Raw genomic sequence first — 10876 nt, forward strand, 5'->3', positions numbered from 1 at the left:
ATCAAATACATATTTTACATCTTGTGAAAATGGTATTATACCACCTCTTTAAGCACTATATGCAGAGATACAAGTCAAATTATGCAGCAACATGTTTGCGTCGGCTGTTCAAATCCCGAGGAAGTTTATTTCCTCTCAAAATCTGAGTGTTGACAAGTTTGACATTTTGTATGACAGAAAATGAAGAATGCTTTCTTTCTGAACAAGCAGTATTGCACTTGTGTCTTAATATAGGATGTAAAAATATAGCCTGTCAGCGAAGAACAGAATACATCGATCATACGCAGAAACCACAAACAACCAGTCCATTAATCTTGGTTTCGAGACCGCAACGATGCACTTCATCTTAATGAGCATGATGTCACAGACCGATGTTTGCAGCATTATTTGATGTGGGTGGCTTTAAAGTGATTAGACAGTGTGTAACGAGAACGTCCATGAGATGGATGAAGTGTGAGGAACAAAACATTGAAAAAAAGGGAAAAAAAATCCCACTTAACAATAAGAGCGAGAATCACACACTTGGCCTCTAAAGCCTGTTGTTGCATCACTGGCCTCTTTGGACATCCCTAAAATACAATACATTTTCCAAGTCTCTTTCCAAGATTCATCTTAGAGGAGATTTATAAAGCTCAATCTCTACTGTCTGATCTTATTTGTGGCGATGACTTTCAGGAAATGATTTTGTGGGGCTGTACATGTTTCATTTGGTGTTCCTTTCATTGCTGGCATGCCTATGCAGTTTCGTTTTTTGGCTCAGAGAATGACACTTTGGATAAAAATAAATAAAAAACTAGTCGGAGGGGTAATAACCCTCAGGTTAAGACCTTGGGCAGAGCCATTGGTGACACAATGAAGCAAGATGGGAAAATCAAAGGCCGTCCTTTAACCACCAAACTCTGGGCGTCAAAGCTGCATAAAATTAAGCATTTGAACCCAAGCCTGCATTAAGTGAAGGTTGTGAATTTGTGGTTAAAATCCTCAAGTGTGGATGGATGGAGTTGAGTTACACGCTCTGTGTGGTTTCTGGATTATATGGTATGGGCTTTCCCAGCCAATGCTCTTTTATTTTCAGGCTCTACTAGAACAGGTTTTCCTGCTTGAATGTTGATTATTTTCCTCATATTCTCCATTGTTGCGGCTCCACTCTTCCCAGTATGTCAGTAACGCTCAGGACTGTGTTTCCTGAAAGCATCGTTAGCCAACTATGGTCGCAAGTTCTGTCGTTATCAGCAGTTCAACGAGTCGATGTTTCCCGAAAACATCGTTCCAACGAACATTTGCAAACAGCATCGCAGAGTTGTGTGTTTGAGCGACAGATCTCGACCTGTGGTTAGAAGCAGAGTTTCTTGTTTGCATGACATGTGGACTCAATAAATCCTTATCTTGAGCAAAATAAGCAAGCTGACATTCAGTACAATCTGTGTCTTTTATTTAGAATACATACAAATGTCATTTACGTCTTTTAGTTTGTCAAGAGATTTAAAGCGTCGTTTTTGAAGAGTGCGCATGTGTGAACGAGCTCTAGTGTGTAAGAACGAGTCTATGATTGAATCTAGAAATAAAGCAAAATAACTGAGAAATATTCCTCAGATGCCATGTCTGTAATTTATAGCAAAACATCTAGCATTAATTAGATCTCAAACAGATTCATTAAAAGTAGTTATTACTCATCCACCTGTGTGACATCGTTAACCAACGTGGTTGAACGTCCAATTTGCGACAATACAGTTTCGGGAAACAGACGTGACTAGCTAGTTGATTTCTTCAAAGATGAATCGTACTATGATAGTGAAGCAGCGAGTTACGTCGTTGTACGGGAAACACAACCTCGTTTAGTTCCTGTCTCTATGATGCCCCTCCTTCTAAAAAGCACACTGTGCTGTGATTGGTCGAGCGCTTCGAGTGTGTTTGGGAAATGTCCCGCCCCTTACCATAACCGCCAGCTTAACACACTACTGACTAACTCAACCAGGCCCCGCCCCTTTATTCTGCGTATGAATTATTATAATGAGGAATATTGTGACGTGTTCGTTCCCGGAAGAAACTCAAGACTACAATGGAGGCGTTTCAGGAGTTCAGAAACACTGACACTGATATAGAGAAGAACTGGAGCTTTTTCATCCTCAAACAGCAACATTACACACTAGAGATGAACATGGGAAAAATGCTAACCCTCAAGAATGGAAACGTGGGTCATGAGTGTGAAGGAATTCTGCGTAAATCACTCATGGATGTTTCTGGCAGTAAATCCAAGGCCTTCTTGTTTAAAAGTCTCTCTCTCTCTCTTTCTCTCTCTCTCTCTCTCTCTCTCTCTCTCTCTCTCTCTCTCTCTCTCTCTCTCTCTCTCTCTCTCTCTCTCCTCTCTCTCTCTCTCTCTCTCTCTCTCTCTCTCTCTCTCTCTCTCCTCTCTCTCTCTCTCTCTCTCTCTCTCTCTCTCTCTCTCTCTCTCTCTCTCTCTCTCTCTCTCTGTCTCAGATTGTTCCTGAAGAGCCACAGTGGGACTGCGGGCCGGCAGAGCAGTTTGGCGATCCACGGCACTGACTTCAGCACTAAAGACACCGACAATGACAACTGCACATGCAAGTGTGCGCTGATGCTCAGCGGCGGTGAGACACACACACTTCTCATTTAAACATCTATTGCAAACCAATCTTGTTCCTTTTGCAGTTGCCCATGATTCTCAGGAAGAGGCTGACATTAGTGCCGAATAAATACAACTGGAGAATTTAGTAGTCAAAAAGTACTTGTCATGCCGTGTGCTTTTGATTCATTAATAACAACTGGTCCGGAACAGTCATTAGTGTGGGAATTGAAAGTTACACACTGTATGCTTTTGATTCACTGAAAAGACTCATAAGAGTCATTTGTTCAGGAGTCGAAATACACTCAGTAACAGTGTATTTGAGTTCCATTCACATTTGCAAAACTTTGCTAATGTTTAACTCTTTCCCCACCAGTATTTTCGATCATATGGTCCCCATAATATTTTGTTGTATGAACATGTAAACAGTCAATATATCAAAAGAAAAAACAGAGCCTTCTGATTGGCTGTGATTTTGGATTGATCTGGTTGTGAGTGCAGTGCGCTTCCAGAGAGACTCCGCCCACACTCTCTTCTGATTGGCTGTGATTTTGGATTGATTTGGCTGTGAGTGCAGTGCGCTTCCAGAGAGACTCCGCCCACACTCTCTTCTGATTGGCTGTGATTTTGGATTGATTTGGCTGTGAGTGCAGTGCGCTTCCAGAGAGACTCCGCCCACACTCTTCTGATTGGCTGTGATTTTGGATTGATTTGGCTGTGAGTGCAGTGTGTTTACAGAAAGACTCCGCCCACACTCTCTTCTGATTGGCTGTGATTTTGGATTGATTTGGCTGTGAGTGCAGTGCGCTTCCAGAGAGACTCCGCCCACACTCTCTTCTGATTGGCTGTGATTTTGGATTGATTTGGCTGTGAGTGCAGTGTGCTTCCAGAGAGACTCCGCCCACACTCTCTTCTGATTGGCTGTGATTTTGGATTGATTTGGCTGTGAGTGCAGTGCGATTCCAGAGAGACTCCGCCCACACTCTCTTCTGATTGGCTGTGATTTTGGATTCATTTGGCTGTGAGTGCAGTGTGTTTACAGAGAGACTCCGCCCACACTCTCTTCTGATTGGCTGTGATTTTGGATTGATTTGGCTGTGAGTGCGGTGTGTTTACAGAGAGACTCCGCCCACAAACTCTTCTGATTGGCTGTGGGATTTGGTTTGGTGGGACTTCTGATTTAGGAGGTGCAACAGCCTGCAAAAAAAGCTTTTCGTACTTAGCATTTTTGTCTTGTTTCCAAATATCTAAAAATTCTTAAATCGAGATGCTTTTACTAGATTAGTAAAATGCCATAAGATATTATGTCTGTTTTTCTGGGGTAATAAATCAAAATTAAGTGAGTTGCTGCTTAAAAAAAAGCTAAATTAACTGCCAGTAGGGTAAGTCAAAACAGACTTTACTGTAAATCAAACAGAAACAAGATAATTTTTCTTACCCCATTGGCAGGTCATTTTGCTTGTTTTAAGCACAAACTCACTTAATTTGGATTTATTTCCCCAGAAAACAAGACATAACATCTTATGGCCTTTTACTCATCTAGTAAATGCATCTTGATTTAAGTATTTATGGATATTTGGACTGGAAACAAGACAAAAATACTAAGTAAGAAAAGCATGTTTTGCCGCGTAACAGTGAAAACACGTATTGCCGGAACAACTTGTCAATGGTGGGGAAAGAGTTAAGAACCACTAATGGACCCGAGCGTCATAAATCGTTCTTCTTTTTTTTCAAATAACCTACGTAAATAGCTATAATGACACTCTCTACATAGACTTTGTGAAGTGTGCAGACAGTAGGATCCAGTCTAAACACAGTGTGTGTCTGTGTACACCTCATGCTCTGTTTTTGGCAGAGGAACTGCATAAAGCTTTGAGCACGTAGTAATGAGGTCTTTGTGGACTCGCGTAGTCTCTCCTTGTGTTTTCAGACCACCGACAGCTCGTGCTTTTCATACTGGAAGCCTTTAGGTCTCAAATCACTGAATCATTTAATAAAGCAGGCACTGAGAGAGATCCTGTCCACCCGAATCTGCCATCACCTTCGTCGTCCTTGGTGGCCAATATCTAAACGGGGCCCTGACAGTGATTCATCTCTGAGATATTTAATATCAGGATGAGAATAAATATGAGACTTACAGTAGGGTGACATGCATAAATACGCTGTATATGCAAGGGGATTTGTGCAATGCAAATAATAAAAAAGAATAGTGTCGCGGTGAAAGATTTTTAATGAGTTTGTAATGAAAAAAACAGAGCGGAAATGCCTCAAAAGCAGAACCCTTTAAATTCTGCAGCGTAAGTGCTTTAATGAAAGATATATTGGTTCCAGTTCTGGTTTATATCATGAAATCAAACTTTTATCATTCTGTTGCCTCATTTCTTGTTATGCAGTGTGGTTAACAAGCCTATAAAACACAGCGAGGCTCTCGCCCAGATAATGAGATGAGAAATAAGTAGAATCAGCATCCACTCAGTGTACTGTGTCAGTGAGAGTCGTGACAAAGAGCAGCGATGTTGGCTCGCGGGCGGCTAAATGGCACAGATCTCTCTGGCATTTGAGCCTGTGAAGTGAACCTCAAGTCCTTCATTGGAAAGAGACGTGCTAAAATGGGCACCATGTGGACACATGTTGTGTGGACGTGTCTAATTAAAGGCCAGATGAGTGCAAAAAAAGCTGTTCTTACTCAATATTAGATATTAACGTCAGATATTAAGTATTGTTTTCTGATAAGTGAGTTTGTGCTTAACACATGAACAAATATCTGTCAGTGGAGTCAGAAAAATAGATGTTTTTTCCCCTATTTGTGAGTGCAGTGAACTTGCAGAGAGACTCCGCCCACAAGCTCTTCTGATTGGCTGTGATTTCAGAATGATTTAGTTGCGAATAGAGTGAACTTGCAGAGAGACTCCTCCCACAAGCTCTTCTGATTGGCTGTGATTTCAGAATGATTTAGTTGCGAATAGAGTGAACTTGCAGAGAGACTCCGCCCACAAGCTCTTCTGATTGGCTGTGATTTCAGAATGATTTAGTTGCGAATAGAGTGAACTTGCAGAGAGACTCCTCCCACAAGCTCTTCTGATTGGCTGTGATTTCAGAATGATTTAGTTGCGAATAGAGTGAACTTGCAGAGAGACTCCGCCCACAAGCTCTTCTGATTGGCAGTGATTTCAGAATGATTTAGTTGTGAGTGCAGTGTTCTTACAGAGAGACTCCGCCCACAAGCTCTTCTGATTGGCTGTCATTTCAGAATGATTTAGTTGCGAATAGAGTGAACTTGCAGAGAGACTCCGCCCACAAGCTCTTCTGATTGGCTGTGATTTCAGAATGATTTAGTTGCGAGTGCAGTGTTCTTCCAGAGAGACTCCGCCCACAAGCTCTTCTGATTGGCTGTCATTTCAGAATGATTTAGTTGTGAGTGCAGTGTTCTTACAGAGAGACTCCGCCCACAAGCTCTTCTGATTGGCTGTGATTTCAGAATGATTTAGTTGCGAATAGAGTGAACTTGCAGAGAGACTCCGCCCACAAGCTCTTCTGATTGGCTGTGATTTCAGAATGATTTAGTTGCGAGTGCAGTGTTCTTCCAGAGAGACTCCGCCCACAAGCTCTTCTGATTGGCTGTCATTTCAGAATGATTTAGTTGTGAGTGCAGTGTTCTTACAGAGAGACTCCGCCCACAAACTCTTCTGATTGGCTGTGATTTCAGAATGATTTAGTTGCGAATAGAGTGCACTTGCAGTGAGACTCCGCCCACAAACTCTTCTGATGGGCTGTGACTTTTTATGTGATGTGGTTGTATCTTTATGAGAAAAGAACTTGTTATGTGATTTATATCATATTGCATGTTAGCTTTCTTTCAGGATATTGTGATATTGAACGCATACACAGAAAAACACATGATCTTACTGTCTGGTTTTGCATGAAAAATATCGAAACATTCTTAAATCAAGATTTAATTGATCAGCTAAATGACAAGTCTTGTTTCGGGGGATAAAAAATCTAAATTAAGTGACTTTATGCTTAAAAAAAATAGTCCGAAAAATAATCTTGTTTTCTTGTTTCCTTCTCTGACTCCACTGACAGATATTTGCTCTTGTTTAAAGCACAAACTCCCTTTATTTTTTAATTTAATTTTTTTAATTCAGAAAACAAGACTTAATATCTTCAGTCATTTTGCATCTCCAGTAAATGCATCTTGATTTAAGAATGTTTAGAGTCATAATTTGTTGCAGAACTGCATTAACGATTGTAAATGTGTGTGTGTGTGTGTTAGGATGGTGGTACGACGCCTGCGGTCCATCCAACCTGAACGGCGTTTACTACAGACAAGGACAACACGTGGGAAAATTCAATGGAATCAAGTGGCACTATTTTAAAGGCCCGAGTTACTCTCTCCGATCCACTGTCATGATGATCCGACCGGCCGACTTCTCGTAGTCCTCCACAGATACCCACAAAAGCTTCGGAAAAGTGTTATTTCTTCGGCCCGTGACATTGCCCTGCGTATAATGCAGCTTTAATTTGAGATAACACTCATCGAAACAGGAATGGCTGTCCTGACACCTTCATGGAGAGATGGAAAACTCCCTGGGAATTTAGGGCAGGAGCGGACTTGGCTCGGCTTTTATTTTTAAATATCAGAGGTATGAATTCAAGTGCCATTGACTTGTCACTCAGGACCGGTGGACTGTTTTAATGCAGACACATCACCTTTGATGGAAGTGCGTCGCCCTGCGATCGTCTGGCTTTCAAACCTGAATTTAAAGCAGCTTGAATGTCCTTCAGTATCCTAAAAGGACCTATTCATGTTTTATACAAACGTGTTGCACAGTTATATTTGGGTTATGATACTTTACTTCACATTTTTATGCTCTTTTTTTATCCCAGTATATTATTACTTTTTTATTTTGTACATTATTCCTGTCAAAGTGAAGAAAACCATAGCATGCAGCATTAAAGGTGACTTACAGTGCTATTGACAAGGAACATTTTCAGCAAAGAATAACACAGCCGTCCTCCAGCCTGCAAAAAACTTATTCTTACTTAGTAGTTTTGCCTTGCTTTTCATATTTTATATATATATATATATATATATGGTAACACTTTATAATAACGTTCAGTTGTAAGTCATTTATAAGTGGTTAGTTAATGATGAACTAATCATTTACAAAACATTCATAAATGATTAATAAGTGATATGTTCATTATTTTATGTATGTTTTGTAGATTCAGTTATAAGTCATTTACATTTGATTAGTTAATGATTAACTAATCATTTACTGAACATGACTATGCGTTTCATAAATGATTTTTTTTTTTTGAATTTACAAAACATACATAAAATGTTAGTATATCACTTGCTAATCATTTACGAATGTTTTGTAAAGGATTAGTTCATCATTAACTAACCACTTATAAACGACGTACAGCTGAACGTTATTATAAAGTGTTACCAGATACATTAAATTAAGATACATTTACTTGAGAAGCAAAATTAGTGAAAAAAAATCATCAAAATGAAGTGAGTTTATGCTTAAATAATCTTAATTCAAAGGGAGAACTAGATGATTTCTCTGACACTGTCAAAAATCTGAAAAATCATCTTGTTTTCCCTTTGAACACGTCAGATATTTGTTCTTGTTTTCAGCACAAACTCACTTAATATTCATGATTTTTTTTTTTTTTTTTCAGAAAAGTAATTTTGTTTCTCCAGTAAATGTATCTTAATCTAAACAAGACGGAAATACTGTGCTGTGTGCAAAGTGAATATTATTAATGGCTTTGAACTTTTGTGAACACAACATTGCTTGGCATCAGATTTTGAATGCATGCCAAAGATATTACAGATAATACCATACAAATATTGATCTAATATTAATCATCGTTACAACTGATGAACTGAAGCCAATGGCACATACGGTACTGGTGCAGTATAATACAAATAACACTGTTTTAATTCATTCATACCATACTGTCTTATGCGAATTTGTCATTTTTAAGAATGTTTTGCAGTTTTATATGTAGTAGCTCTTCTCAAAAGCAGTGTTATTCTTACCGACAAGCTTGGATGATCTTTTACATGTATCCTTGAACCTAAGGTTTGCAGAAGTGTTGAATAATTGTGAATTATTGAAAGGAAAAGCTTTCATGGAGTCAGGTAAGCGCCTGGGTTTCATTTATGTGACGTTTTTAGGGTCGGATCACACAGAATGCATTTTTTCTGTATTTAAACATTCTTTGCTGCTTTTTGTTTTGCACTGAAACAGCAGCCGGTTTTAAATCCTGCATTCTTTTCCACTCATGTTTTTCATTCCACTGCACGGCTTTTTAATCCTTTCACATGTAAACATGCGCCAGATGATATGAATATGACAATGATAATCACGTTTTCAACGTTTAAAGTTGACCGAAACCTTGCATTCTTTTCCATAAGCGCTTCATCTCGCGCGTTCTTGTGAACGGCCCGTTTTCAGTAACGGTTTACAGGAAGGGTCCATTTGTTGAACTAACAATGAAAAAAGTGTTTAAAACATCAAAAGTTGCATCTGTTAATTCTGTTTAATTCACCCATGAACTATATATTGAACAGATGCATTTTTATTAGGGGTGTAACGATATCCTCACGATACATATCACGATACTGAACTCACGATACGATTTTATTGAGATACTCCAAGACATATGATAAAAGGTTAAATTAAAATGCTAAATTTGGTGTTACATTGTGGCTGAAAACGTACATTTTTATGTTGGGTGAAATATGCACAACACATATTGTCACTATCCACGATACATATGGTTGCATTTTTGTATTGCGATATATAGTGACACGATATATTGTTACACCCCTAATTTTAACTAACTAACATTAACAAAGGTTAATGAACACATTTATGTTAGTTAATGCATTAACTAAAGAGACCTTTCTGTGAAGTGTTACCACGCTTTACAAATGTACATACATTTTGTTTTGGTTTGTGGAAAAAAAAGCATAATTTTGTAAATGTTCTTTCTCGAGTTGGCAGGATTGTAAAGAGATGTTATTTTTAGCTCACAGAAGTTCTACTCGCTTCTGTCTTTCATCAAACAAGTCTGATAATATTCTTCTATGTCGCTGTATGTAAGTTTACTACTGTCTACAGCATGGAGCATTTTACTGGAAACAGGTACTTTATTGCAAATGCATAAACTGGCTTTTCAGCTGCAGAATGGCATGTTTATGATCACACTCCAAATACTGTGTTCGAAATTGCTTTTCAGAGGAAAGCACTGCTTTACTTTTTATGTTTCATTAGTGCAGAAACATCAGTATGTTCTGAATGAACAAAGATGTAGCTAAAGCAACAATAATGGTTTGGACTTTTTTTAAAATCTCATTTAAATTTCATTTGCCATGTTATTTAAACACTTCGTCCTTTGTAACAATGTTCATGATGTTAGTTCAAATAATAAAAGAAACTGATGCCTCATGCTTAACTGAATCAACAGTGTTTTAGTCATTTATTAATGCACTGAGATTTGTTTTTGTTTCAATTAATTAAAGGATTAGTTCGCTTTCAAAAATAATTTTGCGGATAATGTACTCCCCCCGATGTCATCCAAGATATCCATGTCTTTCTTTCTTCAGTCGAAAAGAAATGAAGGTTTTTGAGGAAAACGTTCCAGGATTTTTTCTACACAGAATGGACTTCAATGGCAACCAACTATACCAATGTTCACAGAAGGTTCAAATGTCCGTCTCAATGCAGCTTCAACGTCTCGACACGATCCCAGTCGAGAAATAAGAGTCTTATCCAGCGAAACGATCGGCCATTTTCAAAAAAAACTAAAAAAAAAACACTTTTTAACCACAAATGTTCGTCGTGTACCATCTCTGAGATGCGCCACGCATTACGTCATCACGTTGGAAAGGTCACGCGTCTCGTCATCTAAGTTATTTGTCTGTGTTCTCCGGGTCAGAAAGGAGGGAAGGGCGAATCTCATTTTCTCCTCCAGCTTCAAAATCGGCCGACATCTTTGTTTTAATTTATTATTATTATTATTAATTTATTTTTCGTGACCTTTCCAACGTAATGACGTAATACGTAGTGCATCTCAGAGATGGTACACGACGGGCATTTGTGGTTAAAAAGCGTATATATATATATATATATATATATGTTTTAGAAAATGACGGATCGTTTCGCTGGATAAGACTCTTATTTCTCGACTGGGATCGTGTCGAGACGTTGAAGCTGCATTGAGACGGACATTTGAACCTTCTGTGAACATTGGTATAGTTGGTTGTCATTG

General features: G+C 38.8%; 1 protein-coding gene across 1 annotated transcript in view; it reads left to right on the forward strand.

Annotated features, from left to right (window-relative positions):
- The window catches only part of angpt1 (angiopoietin 1), a 68855-nt gene extending 61259 nt beyond the window's left edge, over nucleotides 1–7596 (forward strand). The window contains exons 8-9 of the mRNA XM_084422595.1: nucleotides 2479–2609; nucleotides 6858–7596. Of these exons, the coding sequence (XP_084278721.1) occupies nucleotides 2479–2609; nucleotides 6858–7021 (295 nt within the window). The 3' untranslated portion in view covers nucleotides 7022–7596. The remainder of the gene's footprint in view (nucleotides 1–2478; nucleotides 2610–6857) is intronic.
- Nucleotides 7597–10876: the final 3280 nt, after the last annotated feature.

Source organism: Rutilus rutilus (assembly GCF_951802725.1).
Source record: "Rutilus rutilus genome assembly, chromosome: 11".
Lineage (NCBI taxonomy): Eukaryota > Metazoa > Chordata > Actinopteri > Cypriniformes > Leuciscidae > Rutilus > Rutilus rutilus.